Below are 18258 nucleotides of genomic sequence, written 5' to 3' on the forward strand. Positions count from 1 at the left end.
GTCTTGCCAGTATGTAGCAAGACCAAGACAGTACAGGTAAATATGGTTGTCAAGAGAGCCTCATAAATCAGGGCTTTGAGTACTGGACTTAGGATGTTAGGTGTTGGTGAGGCCAAATTTGAAGTACCGTGTGCAGTTCTGGTCACTTATCTCGAAGGTCAAACTTTGGCCAGCTGAACCCAAGATGGCACTGACGTACATTAGCGATTCTCTGCAGGCAGTTGTATCAGTTTTCCTCTTAAATATACTCATTTTCAACTACTTTCGCTGCAAATTGTAGCATGTAAATTGCCTCTTAACGGACTATGAAATTAAATCAATGATCTTCAGATCTCACGTTCAACGGTAAAATGCGGAGCAGTTAACAATGCCATGACTGAAAACGCGCCGGGGAGGCAGCATTCAAACCAGGCTGAAGCGAGAGGGATGAGGCCTCCCCTACCTAGTACCTTGTTGGCAAATATGCAGTCACTAGAAGATAAGTTTGACAATCTCAGGGCAAGGTTGCTGTAGCAGAGGCGGATGAGTCATCTCGATTGTTCATTGCATTGAGACTTGGTTAAGTGTGGATACACCAGCTGCAGTGATGTGACCAGAAATTTTACGTTTTTCAGAATGTATGAACCGTGAATTCTGGGAAGGAAAGAGTAGGTGGCGTGTGCTTTTTAGACAATTCGTGTTGGTGCATGGACATTGAGGTTATGTCAACTTCTTGTTCTCCTGACTTGGAACACCTAACAATTAAATGTAGACCATTCTATTTGCCTTAGGAGTTCTCATCCGTGATCTTGACCGGAGCTTCCATATCACTAGTGGCCGATTATAAGCAAACACTCCGGAAACTACACGATGTTGTCTATAAACAAGCAACAGCTCATTCCAATGCATTTCAAATTATTGTTGGGAGCTTTAACCAGGCCTATTTGAAGAAAACTGTTGTGTCTGTGCACAACTACATATTGATCAAATAAAAGCACGCATGCAAGAGATGGCTTTAACTGGTGTATTCACATTGCAGCAAGAGAGAGAGAACAATGTGCATGCGTAGGCAACAGATCAATACATAGTGCTGCGGGGGGGGGGGGGTCCTCATTACTCTAAAAGAAATAGATCTATACCTTACACTTCTTCCCCTATTAGATTAATGCAACATAAAGCTGTGTATGTGCAAAACAGTCAATTTCCCTTTCATAAACCCATATTCCAAATAAACATGTTTTCACAATAACAGCCCATAGCTAACTTCACAGTTCTACAGGTTCAGTCTTTTGGGTGGTGCGCTATTTCTTTCAGGATAGTGCCTCTGTACCTGTGGAGTGGCATCAGGTTTGGCAGGTAACTTGTCAAGGATAAGGTTCTCGTCATGCCTCTGTATCTATGGAGTGTCATCTGGTTTGGTAAGTGTCTTGTCTAAAACAACATTCCCCAGACTTAATGTGTCCGTCTTATTGGATGCAATTGACTCAGGGTTGTTCTTAGGTTGAGCATCCAGTATCTGGGCCACATGACGTCTCCATGTCTAATCTCCAACATCCACTGTGTACATCAGTGGTCCAGTTCTTGTAGCCATCCTACGAGGTGTTCTCTTGTCTTCTTGGTAATCAACGCTAGGTCTTCCTCTCCAATCTCAAAGCTCCTTGCTGCTTCACTTGGCAACTGGCTGAACTGTTTATTCTGCACTTCGCCTTGTAGATCTGGTTTCAGGAGGGCTGTGCAAGATCTTGGATTCCTGTTCATGAACAGCGTTTGATTTGTTATCGCATGATACCGAGATACAACACTGGGCGTCACGGGAGGTTGTTCCTGCCTGTGGCCATCGAACTTTGCAGCTCCTCCCGTAGAGGGTCAGACACCCTGAGCCAATAGGCTGGTCCTGGACTCATTTCCATCTGGCATAGTTTGCATATTGTTGTTTGATTGTTTGTGGTTTTTATATTGCTATATTTATGCTTTGTTCTTGGTTGGTGCAGCTGTAACAAAACCCAATTTCCCTCGGAATCAATAAAATATATCTATCTATCTATGAATAGAGTTCTGATGCGCAAAAAGGAAGTTGTCCACCTTGTGCTGCAGAGAAATCGCCCACTTGTGAATCGCTTAAGTGGGCGTCTTAAAGATTTGGATAAACTTTTCAGCTAACCCATTCATTGCTGGGGGTTGAGGTGCTGACTTGAAATGTCTGATGGCAGTTGGAATTCTTCTGACATGTATTGTGCTCTGTTGTCACTCACAATTTGTTCTGGTAAGCCATTTCTGGCGAAGGTAGTCCTCAGAGCAGAGACAGTCTTTGTTGAGGTGGTTGACTTCATTGATATAACCTTCGGCCACTTTGAATGAGCATCCGCAGCAATCAGAAACATGGAGTCCATGAATGGCCCAGTAAAGTCAATATGTACTCTTTGCCATAGTGATGACAGTCACTCCTAGGGGTGTAACAGTGTCTGTGAGGATGCATTTTGAACTTTTTGGCACCCTGAACAGCTTTTGGCCAAATTTTCAATCTGTTTATTCCTTTCTCAAACACTTGATTAGCATTAAGCAATTGTGACAGCCTCTGGTTAGGGCTGCAGTTGCCTGTTGATGCCACACTGAGAGCTTTGTTTGCCAGTCTAGTTGGATTTTTCTCAAACATTCACATCCAAAAAGTGCTGGCCCTCTGCTTTTCAACACATAAGGCTCTAATTGCTGTGTTTGGCCTCCATACATCACATTTACCTTCAGTTTGCCTTTAGAAGACACTTCTTCGCTTGTGTTGGTCTTTAGCATCACTGAGGTCTTCACTAATGAAATGTTAGAAAACAGTCTGCTGTAGTCAACCTCTGAAATTATAGACAAAGCTGACCTTCTGTCTAGTTCCATTTTCAGTTTTACACCGACACATCTGTTATGATTCATATGATTTTGTGATCTGCTTCAGTAATACTATGCAAATCTGGGTATGACAGCTCACCTTCAATAGAATCTGTGTTGTCTGGTTCACATTCAGTCACTTTATACGTTTGCATATTTTTGTGTGTGAAACTCTTCACTCAGTGTGTTTTTTCTCTTTGGTTGTGCTTAATGTCTGCCTTGCACACTCTCTGTGACCTTGTCTGTGACTCTTTCTGCAAACTTTTTCCTTGAACCAGCAGTCATTTGCATCATGGGAGGATTTGCCACATTTTTGGCTTTTTGCACCATTCAGGGATATTTTATGCATTTCACATTTTAACCTCCTTTTCTTTATGCTGCAGTCTCTAACAATATCGCAATGGTCAATGCCTGTTCGCAGGTTAGGTTTCTTTCGGATAGCAGCCTCTTTTTGAGTGCTTTGACTAGGCATGCCACATATAAGCATCAGAAAGTCCAGCTCTAAAGTCATACTACGGGGAAATTTTGCATAGTTCTGCAATGTATTCGGTAATGCTTTCATCTTTTAATTGGTTCCTTTTGTAAAATCTAAATTTCCCAGCTATTGCTGGTGGTTTAGGGCTTAAGTAATTTTGTAAAATTGTAACAATTTCATCGAACATCTTGCTTACTGGCTTTGCAGGGGCTACTAAGTTGTGTAAGAGACTGTACGTTCTTGCACCCATTAAGCTAAGAAGTGTAGGAGCTTTCTTTTTGTTCCTCAACGTTGTTCACATTACAATACAGTTCAACACCCTCAATATATGACTCCTAGCCTTCATTAGCACTATCAAGTTTGTCAACGTTCCTGACCGAAGCCATCGTCACGTTATGTTCACTTTAAATTCATTGTGTCTTTCACTGTGTGCAACGCAAGTAGTTACTTGCACATCCCTTTGTTAGTATTTGTGATGGCCTTCTCCATACTGTTTAATTCCTGTTTAATTTTGTCCCGTAACAGTCAGTACAGTTGCTGATATTTTCTGACATTCAAGTTAGTGCTCATCGCCAATTTGTTTTGTCTGTGCACAACTACATCTTGATTAAATAAAAGCACATATGCAGAAGATGGCTTTAACTGGTGTATTTATGGTGCAGCGAGAGAGAGGACATTGTGCATGTGTAGACAACAGATCAATACGTATTGCTCAGGAGGCGGTGAGGGGAAGGTCATTGTTCTAAAAGAAATAGATCCATACATTGCAACCCCGCTCAATTATCACCAACATGTAACCCATTGCACCAGAGGTCCCAACACACTAGACCACTGTTACACAACGATAAGGAATGCCTATTGTTCCTTCTTGAGACCACATTTTGGCAAGTCAGCTCATTTAGCTGTACTCCTATTACCTGCATACAGACAGAGCCTAAAGCACAAGGCTCCAGAGATCAAGACCACTCAGAGGCGGTCACCGGGAGCGGGGAACAAAGGAACAGTTACAGGATTGCTTTGAGTCAGTGGGCTGTGCCGTGTTTAAGAACTCATCTGAGGACCTGAATGACGACACCAGGATCGTTGGACTTTATTAAAACAGCTGTGGATGATTGTGTCCCCACAAAATCGTTCAGGGTTTTCCCAAGTCAGAAACCCTGGATAAGCAATGAACTCCAGAATCTGGTGAGAACCAGATCAGAGGCATTCAAGTCTGGAGATCAAGAATACTACAAGAGGTGCAGGTATGATTTCTGAAAGCCATCTCACAGGCAAAGTGGAGATTCTGGACTAGACTGGAATCAATGAGGGATGCTTGACAGCTGTGGCAGGGTTTGAATGCCATAACCTCCTACAAAGTTAAATCTTGCAGTATAGGGGACAGCAGAGCCTCACTTCCAGATGAGCTCAATGCCTTCTCTGCTCAATTTGATCACTAGAACAGGGAGTAACCATTGTGCACCTCCATGACTATCTATGATACTTTGGTCTGAAGATGAAAATGACATGCAGGCTGCCTTCAAGAGAGTAAATCCAAGGAAAGCATCCAGTCTGGATGGAGAACCTGGCCGAGCACTGAAGACCTGTGCTGACCAACTGGCTGGGGTATTCGTGAATTTCTTCAGTCTCTCGCTCCAGCAGTGTGTTGTACCCACCTGGTTGAAGCAGGCTTCAATCATACTGGTGCCCAAGAAGAACGTGGTAAATTGTCTAAAAGACTGCCATTCAGTTGCACTTACATCCACAGTGATAAAGTGTTTTGAAAGACTGATGTTGAAGCGTATCAGCTCCTGTCTGAATGGTGACTTGGATGCGCTCCAATTTGCTTACTGAAGCAACGGGTCTACAACAGATGCTATCTCATTGGATCTTCACACAACCCTGGTACATTCGGACAGCAAAGATGCATACATTGGGATGCTCTTTATTGATTACAGCTTGGCATTTAACACCATCATCCCCTTAAAACTGATCAGTAAACTCCAAAACCTGGGCCTCAATACCCCCTTGTGCAATGAGATCCTGGATTTCTTCACTTGTAGATTCCAGTCAGTTTGGATTGGCAAAAGCATCTCCTCCACAACCTGGAGCAGCACAGGGATGTGTGCTTAGCCCTCAGCTCTACTCACTTTGCACCTATGACTGTGTGGCTGAGTACAGCTCTACACCATATACAGGTTTGCTGATGACACCACTGTCATGGGCTGTATCAAAGGTGGTGATGAATCAGCATACAGGAGGGAGATTGAAATCTTGGCTGAGTGGTGTAATGACAACAACCTCTCACGCAATGTCAATGAGACCAGGGAACTGATTGTAGACATCAGAAAAGGAAAACTAGAGGTCCATGAGCCAGTACTCATCGAAGGATCAGAGGTGGAGAGGATCAGTAACTTTAAATTTCTGGACGTCACTGTCTCAGGGGACCTGCCCTGGACTCAACATATAAATATAATTGCAAATAAAGCATGACAGTGCCTCTATTTCCTCAAAAGTCTGCAGAGATTTGCCATGTCATCAAAAGCCTCAGCAAACTTCTATAGATGTGTGATGGAAAGTGTGCTGACTGGCTGCTTTGCGGCCTGGTATGGGAACACCAATGCCTTTGAGTGGAAAATCCTATAAAAGGTGGTGGATTCAGCCCAGTACATCACGGGTAAAACCCTTCCAACTATGAAGTGCTGTTGTAGGAAAGCAGATTCCATTATCATAGATCCTCACACCCAGGCTATGCTCTTTTCTCACTGCTACCTTCAGGTAGAAGGTACAGGTGCCTCAGGACTTGCACCACCAGGTTCAAGAACAGTTATTACTGCTCAATCATCAGACCCTTGTACAAAGGGGGATAATACACTGATTTAAGGACTCTGTTATATTGTTATTTCATGCTCATTATTTATTGCTATTTGTTATCTGCATTTACACTTTACAGTTGCTGATGTTTACAGTTTACATATCCTGTGTGCAGTTACTGTTCTATAGATTTGCTAAGTATGCCTCTGGAAAAGAATCTCAGGGTTGCATGTGGTGACATGTTTGTACTCTGATAACAAATTTTGCTTCGAACAAAATTATGAAGGGGATAGATAGGAAGAATATGCAGGCTTTTTCCACTGAGGTTGGGTGAAACTGAAACTAGAGGTCATAGGTATCAGGTAAATGGTGAAATATTCAAGGGGAATCTGAAGGGAAACTTCTTCACTCGGGGTGGTGTGAGTGTGGAATGAACTTCCAACAGTGGTGGCCGATGTGGGTGTGATTGTAACATTTAAGAGAATTTTGGATGGGTAAAAGGATGAAAGGGAGTTGGAGGGATATACGGAACAGGTAGATGGTTGGCATTGACATGATGAGCTAAAGGACCTGTTTCTGTGCTGTAGTACTCTATGATGGTATGACACTATTCAGGATTGATGAATGGCAAGTAAAATCCATGCCAGGTGGTGACATATTCAGTAGAGGAAAGGTAGAACACCTATCCTTCATATTCAAAGTCTTTACCTGCATTTTGACTATACTTGTCTCCGTGGTAACTATTGACCAGAAAGTCATCAAGGACAGCTACACCAAGGTCAGGACAGAAGCTGAGAATTCTAGGTGAGTGATTCACTGCTAAATGTCCAAAGACTTTCCACCATCTGCAGACCACCGTTCTGGAGTATAATGGATTATGTGCTGGTGAATGCAGCACCAACAGCCCTTGGGAAGCTCTGCTTCGTCCATGACAAAGCGGTCCTCATGATGCTCCCATTTGTCACCCCAAGTATTCACCACTAGTGCACTAGGTCTACTATCTACGGCAATGAATAACCCAGGTTGCTGCAACACCACCTCCACCAAGCAGAGCAAGGGCAGAAGATGCTGTCAAGTCACACATCGCACTGACTCAAGTGTATTTCACTGTTGTCACTGGTTAATGCTTGAACTCTTGCCCCAACAACACTATGAGAGCACAAGGACTGCCATGTTCAAAGGCAGCTTGCCACCACTGTTTAGAAGCGCAGTTAGACCATAAGACTTTGGAGCAGAATTAGGCCATTCTGCCCATCAAATGCGCTCCACCATTACATCAAGGCTGATTTATTATCTCTCACAACCCCATTCTCCTGCCTTCTCCCCGTAACCTTTGATGCCTTGCCTCATCAAGAACCTTTCAACCTCTGCTTTAAATATGTTCAATTCTTGGCCTACTCAGAGTCTGTGTCAATGAATTCCACAGATACACCACTCTTTGGCTAAAGACATTCCTCCTCATCTCTGTTCTAAATGGGTGTCCCTGTATTCTGAGGCTGTGCCCTCTGATCCTAATCCTCCCACTATAGGAAACATCCTCCCTGCATGTCCCTTTAAGCTAGTCTCATTTACCCATACCTTTCTGAACCCTTCCAACTATGTACCTGTCCAAGTGTCTTCCAAATATTGTTAACGTACATACATTTCCTCATTCCATATACTAAACACTCTCTGGATAAAAAAGACTATTAAAACTCACCCATCTCACCCTAAATCTATGGCCTCCAGTTCTAATTCCCAAGTTGAATAAAAAAGACTGTGCACATTGACCCTATCTTTGTCCCTCATGATTTTACATAACTCTATAAGATCACTTCTCATTCTCCTGTGCTCCACTGAAAAAAGTCAACCCACTAAACCTCTATAACTCAGTGCTCCAAATCCTGACAACACCCTCATAAATCTCCTCCGCTCTCTTTCTTGATTAATGGTTACAGAAGGGTTACCAAAACTGAACACTATATTCCAAATGTAGCCTCACTGATGTCTTGTACAACTGCAACACTCCCCACACTCTGTAAATTGTCTTCATCACCGTGTGTCTGTGATACCATTTTCAGGGAACCATGTACATGTACTCCCAGGTCTCTCTGTTCAACGATATTCCCCAGGGCCCTACTGTTCACTATGAGTGTCCTACCCTGATTTGTCTTCCCAAAATTCAACACCTTGCACTTATCTGAATTAAACTCCATTTGCCTTTCCTCAGCCCACTTATGCCTCTGATCAAGATCACTCTTTCTAAATTCTGATAACCATCTTCACCATCCAAGACACCATTTATTTATTGTACTATCATCTCTAAACACTAACTATTCCTCGTATACTTTTGTTCAAGTCATTGATACAGATGACAGATTGTAATGGGCTAAGCACCGATCCCTGGCCTGGGGAACAGCATTAGTCACAGGCATCCAGTCTGATATTATTGAATTTGAGTACTGATTCAGCGAGACTGTTGCGTGCCAATCTGGAAGATGAAATGTTGCTGTTCAAGTTTAAGATATTGGTATTCTGCAGTGTCAGAGAACAAAGAACTCAAGTTTACCTTTGCAGACTAATCACAGCTAATGGAACCACATCACGTTCACCAATTTGATCAACTTTCACCACCTTTTCTCAGCAGCAGCCTTTGCCATTTGTATCATTCTTGGTCTCTAACTTTGATTTCTCTTTATCCCTCCCATTTCTCTGCAACGAAGACAACTAAAGAGAGGTTGCAGGAGTTAGAAGAACAGTTACAAGAGTGCTTTTGAATTAGTGGACTGGACCACCTGGATGACTACAGCAAGGCTGTGAAACACCTTGGTTAAAATTTTTACCGCTATGCTGTAGGTATTTCATTTCAGCAGTTCTGTAAGAGCAATCTGTTCTGCTTTCAGCTTGTTTGGGTTTGAGCTGAGATAAGAGGCTTTGTTGTTCAACTTAGGAATGTGATGTCAGCCAATCAGGATGGTAAAATTGGGAGAACGCTGGTAGGAGAGGTCTTTGTTAGCAGGAGCTGGGGGAAGACAGGAGGGAATATGGGAGAGGATGCCATACCTGTTGCACAAGGTGCTTTGTGCAGATGAATGGCTTCGAATGGACCAATACTCCCATGGGAGAGCCTGTTTGTTCAAGGTAGATTTCAAGTGACCTTCAGAAGGTGATACATGCTTTCGCACAGACCGAGGGTCCAGAGTGTGAGTTACAGACAAGTTCAAGGTTTGAGCTCCACCACGCACATATGACTGTTTAAGTATAATGGGCCCTTTTGTTTTCTTTCCTTTAATAACTGCTTAAGTTAACTTTTGTAACTATACTTATTAATTGTATGCAGTGTGCGATCTGTTATTTCTTGCCGACGGTTAATTGCTGGGGCCAGTGAATCACACAGCATTCATACAAACCAGGGTTTAGGTGGGCAAGACATCCCAACCTCATGGATTTAGTGGGACCAAAGTCATGTACACCCAAGACATAGGAAGCTGGAGAAAGGCGGGTTTCTCGCCGCAGAATCCAGTGGCTGTTAGTGAGGGGCTAACAAGCTGCATTTTCAGAGGCACCCGGTAAAAGGGGGTTTCAGTTGTAATGGAGTTAATTAAAACAGCTGTAGATGGGTGTGCCCCCTCAAAATGGTTCAGGGTCTTCCCCAGTCAGACACCCTGGATGAATCCTGACATCCAACATTTACTGAGAGCCAGATCAGAGGCATTCAAGTCTGGAATCAAGAATGCTACAAGGGGTGCAGGTATGATATCCAGAAAGCCATCTGATGGGCTAAGTGGAGATTCCAGACTAAACTGGAATCAGTGAGGGATGCGTGACAGCAGGGTTTGAATGCTGGGTTTACTCGGGGCTCCTCCAGGCATTTGGATCTGATGACTCTGTTTGGTTCGGAATGCTGTTATTGTTGCTCACTTCTATTGTTTGCATGAATTTGTTTTGTTCCTTTTTCTCTGTGGGCACTGGGGTTGGTCTTATTTTTTATTATTTGGGTTCTTTTGGATTCCTTGCTTTGCTACTGCCTGTTAAGCAAACAAATCTCAAGGTTGTATAATTATACATTCATTAATAATAAATGCACTTTGAATCTTTGAATTTCCTGATGATCCTTTGGTCTCAGTATCTGAAGATGATGTGTGGGTTGCCTTCAGGAAGGTGAATCCAAGAAAAATATTTGGTCCAGGTGGAGTACCTGGCTGAATACTAAAGACCTCTGCTGACCAACCGGCTGGTGTGTTCATGGATATCTTCAACTGCCGTGTCAGCAGTGTATGGTACTCAAACACGAGGAAATCTGCAGATGCTGGAAATTCAAGCAACACACATAAAAGTTGCTGGTGAACGCAGCAGGCCAGGCAGCATCTCTAGGAAGAGGTATAGTCGACGTTTCGGGCCGAGACCCTTCGTCAGGACTAACTGAAAGAAGAGCTAGTAAGAGATTTGAAAGTGTATGGTACTCACCTGCTTCAAGCAAGCTTCAATCAGACTGATGCCCAAGAAGAACATGGTAACTTGTCTAAATGACTATTGCCCAGTGATGGTGTTTTGAAGGGCTGGTGATGAAGCATAAAGCTTCTATTTGAGTGGTGACTTGGATCTGCTCTAATTTGCTTACTAGAGCAACAGGACCACAGCAGCTGCCAACTTATTGACTCTCCACACAACCCTGGAACATCTGGACAGCAAAGAGCATATACCATGATGCTCTTTATCGGCTACAGCTCAGCTTTTAATATCATCATCCCCTCAAAACAGACCCCAGTCAGTTCAGATTGGGAATAACATCTCCACACTCTCCATCAGTGGAGGTGTACCACAGGGATAGGTACTTAGCCTCTTGCTCCACTCACTTTACACCTACGACTGTGTAGCTAAGTACAGCTCCAACACCATTGTTGACTGTATCAAAGAGTGGCGATGAATCAACATACAGGAGGGAGATTGAAAATTTGTCATCTTCCCACTCAATTCAGCAAGATCAAAGAACTGATTGTAGACCTCAGGAGAGGAAAACCAGAGGTCCATGAGTCAGTTCTCATTGGAGGATCAGAGGTGGAGAGGATCAATAACTTTAAATTCCCGGATGTCCTATCTCAGAAGACCCCTGCCCTGGACCCATGTAATTGCAAAAGTAGCATGATAGTGCCTCTACCTATTACGGCATCTGTGGAGATTCGACATGTCATCAAAAACTTCTGTAGATGTGAAGAGGAGAGTATACTGATGGCTGCATCATAGCCTAGTATGGGAACGCTAAAGATGAAGGAACACATTTCAGTCCTCCTAGAGGATCAAAAGTGGAGAGAGTGAGCAGCATCAAGTTCCTGGGTGTCAAGATCTCTGAGGATCTAACCTGGTCCCAACATATCGATGCAGTTATAAAGAAGGCAAGATGGCGACTATACTTCATTAGGAGTTTGAAGAAATCTAGTATGTTAACAAATACACTCAAAAACTTCTATAGATGTACAGTGGAGAGCATTTTAATAAGCTATATCACTGTCTGGTATGGGGGTTAGTGGTGGTGGTGCTACTGCACAGGACTGAAATAAGCTGCAGAGAGTTGTAAATTTAGTTGGCTCCATCTTGGGCACTAGCCTACAAAGTACCCAGGACATCTTTAAGGAGTGGTGTCTCAGCAAGGCAGCGTCCATTATTAAGGACCTCCAGCACCCAGGGCATGCCCTTTTCTCTCTGTTACAATCAGGTAGGAGATACAGAAGCCTGAAGGCACACACTCAGTGATTCAGGAACAGCTTCTTCCCCTCTGCCATCCGATTCCTAAATGGACATTGAACCCTTGGACACTATGTTACTTTTTAAATACATATTATTTCCGTTTTTCCACGATTTTTAATCTATTCAGTATACATATACAATAATTGATTTATTTATTATTACTGTTAATATTTTATTATTTTTTCTTCTATATTATGTATTGCATTGAACTGCTGCTAAGTTAACAAATTTCACAGCATATGCCAATGATAATACACCTGATTCTGATTCTGGTGCCTTTGAATGGAAAATCCTACAAAAGGTACTGGATTTGGCCGAATACATCACTGGTAAAACCCTCCCATCACTGGTAAAACCCTCCCAACCACTGAGTACATCAATGTGAAACGCTGTCATAGGAAAACAGCATCGATCATCAAAGATCCTCACAACCCAGACCATGCTCTTTTCTCGTTGCAGCTATCAGGTAGAAGATACAGGTACCTCGACTCACACCACCAGGTTCAAGAACAGTTACTACCCCTCAACCATCAGGCTCTTGCACAAAAGGGGATAGCTACATTGATTCTATTGCTGGTGCTCCCACAACCAACAATCTCACTTTATCTTAGTATTTCATTGCCTCATTATTTATTGCTATTTATTTATATTTGCATTTGCACAGATTGATGTCTTTTATGCTCTACTTGCTCTTTGATTGATCCTGTTATAGTTGCTATTCTATAGATTTACTGAATATGCCCAGAGAAAAATAAATCTCAGGCTTGTATGTGGTGACATAATGTGCTCTTTGAACTTTGGTTTCTACCTTCTCTTATCTCTAATGAACCTATAGCAACCGGAACATGAATTCTTAGTTCACTGATGCTGCTGAGAATTTCCCTCACTATCTGTTCATAATTTCTTGTCCCTCTGCCAGTCATATCTGGACCTGTCTACTGTCTTTTTTTTGGAGTATAAGCGTTTTGCGCGGAGTTGTTAGGCTTGAATAGCTCTTACCCATCAGAATCAGCTTTATAATCTTTGTCTTTTGTGATGTGAAATTCAATGTTTTACAACAACAGTGCAGTGCAAAGACATAAAATGACTATGAATTACCAAATAAATAGTGCAAAACAAATGGAATAATGAGAGTCACTGTAGTGTTCATGGGTTCATATCCATATTTGTGTGGCATGCTTTGGTTTCCTTCAAAGACATACAGGTATGTGGGTTTATTGGGCAGCACTGACTTGTTGGGCCGGAAAGACCTGTTACCATACTGCATCTCCAAATAAATACTGTCAACATGCTGAAGTTGCTTCCTGTGCTGCGACTTTACTGAGTATTGGTGGGCATACTCTTAGCAGTGCCAGGAGGGTACCATGTCTATCCAAAGTATTCAGGCTGTACTCTAATAAAACTCTCCAGTTTGTTCTCATATTGACAAGTTTATTTTTTGTATGTGATTTTGTGTATCATATTCCGAATTTCTGTGTTTTTTGTTAGGTTATCAGCATCATTTAGCCACATTGGTGACAGGTCCAGAGTGTTTGGTTTTCACTGAAATTTTAAAAAAGAGATTGAGTAGCTCTGCTGTAGAACATGCTCTGAAAGGATTTGTTTCTGAAGCTTTTTTTGGGGGGTAGCCACACTAGTGATGAGCTTGAACAATGAAACTGGTTGAGAGTGGCAGTTTGAAAGCCAATCGGTGTTGTTGTAGAGCAAACACGCAGGCTCCTGCAATCGAATTGCTGAGGTAGCAGGGTGACCCTGCTGAGTGCACGCAGCAACAAAGCAGTTGCATCCCTGACTTTTAACTGGCAAATTCATCAGTCTGTTCAGTTATCTACATTGTGGCAGCCTCCTACAGTGCTTAGCCACAACCAGGAGGCTCGGCTTGCTGTGAACAAAAACCTGCAGTAAATGGGGCTGCAAGGATCCTTCCAAAGGCTGCTGGGATGTTCTGCACAATACTGCTGACGACTCCCTGTATTTCTTTCGTTTACAGAGAGATGCAGACACATTACCTTGTCTCCAAAGAATTTTCCTCAGCTTTAACAACATATCCAGGTAAGAGCTGCAGTATTATTAACAAAAACTGGCAGATCTCCAAAGGCCTAGGTGCTCACTTTGTTAAAGGCCAGAATCTTTGCTTATTATCAGTTGCAGATTAATTTCTCAAACCTTCTCTTCATTTAATTTTTTGCTGCATTCCTGTAAATTAAGTAGTAGTTTTTATATTAACCTAAGAAAATATTGAATAAAGCTAATGATTCAGTTGGTTTGATTTTATTAGTGTTACTGACTGGTGTTCTAAACAGCTATTTTAAACCTGAGCTGAATTGCTGCAGCCATTCAGTGAAGGGCATGCATGCACCAGGAGCTGTGCAGCTACAGACCGAACAGCAGGAGGCAAATGCTGTCTGTTACTCACATCATTTTATCACTTAGTTCTCAGCAATATTTACTATGAATGGTGAAAAGTGCTCACAGCTTTTGAACAGTTTGTAAAAAATGATAGGTTTACTAAGTTTCATGTGCAAAAGTGGGATGGAATTTATTCATGTTGAGTATTATTTTACAGAAATTATTCCAAATTGTCCTGATCTGAGGGCAATTATGAATTCATTATAAATCACCAAGCATCAAAATTATTTTTTCTAAATGTTTCCACAGAATAGAATAAATGTCTAAATGTTTGATCTTATATTAATATCTAATAATATAGCATTTGCGGTGTTTTGTTGTTTCTGGTTCAGGATGCCTGCACCCACTTCAAAGAGAAATAATTTTGTTCATTTAAGAGACTTATAGGGGGTTCCCACTTAGAGCCATCTTATGTTTTATAACTTAATTTCATGGACATCCATCTTCCTATTCTGTGATAAACACCATAAAGATTTTTTTTACTTGGGGATGGCTCAGGTCAAAGTTTAAAATGTCAGTGAGATTGAGGAGGGAAATAGTACATCAAGAAATTGCAATATAAAGAACATAGAACACTGCAGCACAGTTCATGCCCTTTGGCCCACAATGTTGTGCCAACCCTTTAACCTACGCCAATATCAATCTAACAATTCATCCGGCATAGCCTCCATTTTACTATCATCCATGTGGCTATCCAAGAAATTCTTAAATGTTCCTAATACATATACCTCCGCCACTACCCCTAGCCCCCCCCTCCCTCTCCCTCTCCCTCTCCCTCTCCCTCTCCCTCTCCCTCTCCCTCTCCCTCTCCCTCTCCCTCTCCCTCTCCCTCTCCCTCTCCCTCTCCCTCTCCCTCTCCCTCTCCCTCTCCCTCTCCCACTCCCACTCCCACTCCCACTCCCACGCTGCAAATCTAGATCAACAAACAGAAGGTGCTGGAGGAGCTCAGCAGATCAGGGAGTATCTATAGATGGGAATAAACATAGATAACCCTACAGCACAATACAGCCCCTTCGGCCCACAAAGTTGTGCTGAACATGTCCCTACCTTAGAAATTACTAGGCTTACCTATAGCCCTCTATTTTACTAAGCTCCATGTACCTATCCAAAAGTCTCTTAAAAGACCCTATCATATCCGCCTCCACCACCGTTGCCGGCAGCCCAATCCATGTACTCACCACTCTCTGAATAAAAAACTTACCCCTGACATCTCCTCTGTACCTACTCCCTAGCACCTTAAACCTGTGTCCTCTTGTGGCAAGCACTTCATCCCAGGGAAAAAGCCTCTGACTATCCACCCGATCAATGCCTCTCATTATCTTATACACCTCTATCAGGTCACCTCTCATAGGTCGCTCCAAAGAGAAAAGGCCAAGTTCACTCAACCTAGTCTCATAAGGCATGCTCCCCAATCCAGGCAACATCCTTGGAAATGTCCTCTGCACCCTTTCTATGGTTTCCACGTCCTTCCTGTAGTGAGGCGACCAAAACTGAGCACAGTACTCCAAGTGGGGTCTGACCAGGGTCCTATATAGCTGCAACATTACCTCTCGGCTCCTAAATTCAATTCCATGATTGATGAAGGCCAAAACACAGCACGCCTTCTTAACCACAGAATCAATCTGCACAGCTGCTTTGAGCATCCTATGGGCTCAGACCCCAGGATCTCACTGATCCTCCACACTGCCAAGAGTCTTACCATTAATGCTATATTCTGCCATCATATTTGACCTACCAAAATGAACCACTTCACACTTATCTGGGTTGAACCCCATCTGCCACTTCTCAGCCCAGTTTTGCATCCTATCGGTGTCCTACTGTAACCTCTGGCAGCCCTCCACACTATCCACAACACCTCCAACCTTTGTGTCATCAGCAAACTTACTAACCCATCCCTCCACTTCCTCATCCAGGTCATTTATAAAACTCACAAAGAGTAAGGGTCCCAGGACAGATCCCTGAGGCACTCTACTGTTGACCGACCTTCTACAACCAATCTTTGCCTTCTGTGGGCAAGCCAGTTCTCGATCCACAAAGCAATGTCCCCTTGGATCCCATGCCTCCTTACTTTCTCAATAAGCCTTGCATGGGGTACCTTATCAAATGCCTTGCTGAAATCCATATACACTACATCTACTGCTCTTCCTTCATCAATATGTTTAGTCACATCCTCAAAAAATTCAATCAGGCTCGTAAGGCATGTCTGCTCTTGACAAAGCCATGCTGACTATTCCTAATCATATTATATCTCTCCAAATGTTCATAACTCTTGCCTCCCAGGATCTTCTCCATCAACTTACCAACCACTGAAGTAAGACTCGCTGGTCTATAATTTCCTGGGCTATCTCTACTCCCTTTCTTGAATTAAGGAACAACATCCGCAACCCTCCAATCCTCCAGAACCTCGCCTGTCCTCATTGATGATGCAAAGATCATCGCCAGAGGCTCAGCAATCTCCTCCCTCACCTCTCACAGTAGCCTGGGATATATCTTATCCGGTCCCGGCAACTTATCCAACTTGATGCTTTCCAAAAGCTCCAGCACATCCTCTTTCTTAATATCTGCATGCTCAAGCTTTTCAGTCTGCTGCAAGTCATCACTATAATCACCAGGATCCTTTTCCATAGTGAATACTGAAGTAAAGTATTCATTAAGTACCTCTGCTATTTCCTCCAGTTCCATACATGCTTTCCCACAGTCACACTTGATAGGCCCTATTCTTTCACGTCTTATCCTCTTGCTCTTCACATACTTGTAGAATGCCTTGGGGTTTTCCTTAATCCTGCCCGCCAAGGCCTTCTCATGGCCCCTTCTGGCTCTCCTAATTTCCTTCTTAAGCTCCTTCCTGTTAGCCTTATAATCTTCGAGATCTCTAACATTACCTAGCTCTCTGAACCTTTTGTAAGCTTTTCTTTTCTTCTTGACTAGATTTATTACAGCCTTTGTACACCGCAGTTCCTGTACCCTACCACAACTTCCCTGTCTCATTGGAATGTACCTATGCAGAACTCCAGACAAATATCCCCTGAACATTTGCCACATTTCTTCTGTACTTTTCCCTGAGAACATCTGTTTCCAATTTAAGCTTCCAATTTCCTGCCTGATAGCCTCATAATTCCCCTTACTCCAATTAAACGCTTTTCTAACTTGTCTGTTCCTATCTCTCTCCAATGCTATTGTAAAGGAGATAGAATTATGATCACTATCTCCAAAATGCTCTCCCAATAAGAGATCTGACACTTGACCAGGTTCATTTCCCAATACCAAATCTCCTCTTGTAGGCTTATCTACATATTGTGTCAAGAAACCTTCCTGAACACACCTAACAAGCTCCATCCCATCTAAACCCCTTCCTTTCGGGAGATGCCAATCGATATTTGGGAAATTAAAATCTCCCATCACGACAACTCTGTTATTATTACACCTTTCCAGGATCTGTTTCCCTATCTGCTCCTCAATTTCCCTGTTACTATTGGGCGGCCTATAAAAAACACCCAGTAAAGTTATTGACCCCTTCCTGCTCCTACCCTCCACCCACAGAGACTCCGTAGACAATCCCTCCATGGTGTCCACCTTTTCTGCAGCCGTGACACTATCTCTGATCAACAGTACCACGCCCCCACCTCTTTTGCCTCCCTCCCTGTCCTTTCTGAAACATCTAAAACCCGGCACTTGAAGTAACCATTCCTGTCCCTGAGCCATCCAAGTCTCTGTAATGGCTACCACATCATAGCTCCAAGTGCTGATCCATGCTCTAAGCTCATCCGCTTTGTTCACAACACTTCTTGCATTAAAATAGAGTGCGTCCCTTCTCCTCTCTCTCGCAGTGTCTACAAGCTTTCTCTATTTGTGAGCCAATCTCCTCTTCCCCAGTCTCTTCAGTTTGGTTCCCACTCTCCAACAATTCTAGTTTAAACTCTCCCCAGTAAACTCAGCAAACCTCCCCGCCAGGATATTGGTTCCCCGGGATTCAAGTGCAACCCGTCCTTTTTGTACAGGTCACACCT

At 43.0% G+C, this 18258-nt stretch overlaps 1 protein-coding gene across 5 annotated transcripts in view; it reads left to right on the plus strand.

The window, feature by feature from the left end:
• The window catches only part of LOC134358621 (leucine-rich repeat-containing protein 49-like), a 130535-nt gene that overhangs the window by 52637 nt on the left and 59640 nt on the right, over window positions 1-18258 (plus strand). For 3 of the 5 annotated variants that reach the window (XM_063071072.1, XM_063071074.1, XM_063071073.1), the window contains exon 9: window positions 13833-13894. In XM_063071072.1, coding sequence (XP_062927142.1) covers window positions 13833-13894 — 62 coding nt within the window. Of the gene's footprint in view, window positions 1-9128; window positions 9323-13832; window positions 13895-18258 lie in introns of those variants that run through there. The other 2 variants (XM_063071075.1, XM_063071076.1) reach the window with 2 other exon arrangements.

This window comes from Mobula hypostoma, chromosome 18 (genome assembly GCF_963921235.1).
Source record: "Mobula hypostoma chromosome 18, sMobHyp1.1, whole genome shotgun sequence".
NCBI lineage: Eukaryota > Metazoa > Chordata > Chondrichthyes > Myliobatiformes > Myliobatidae > Mobula > Mobula hypostoma.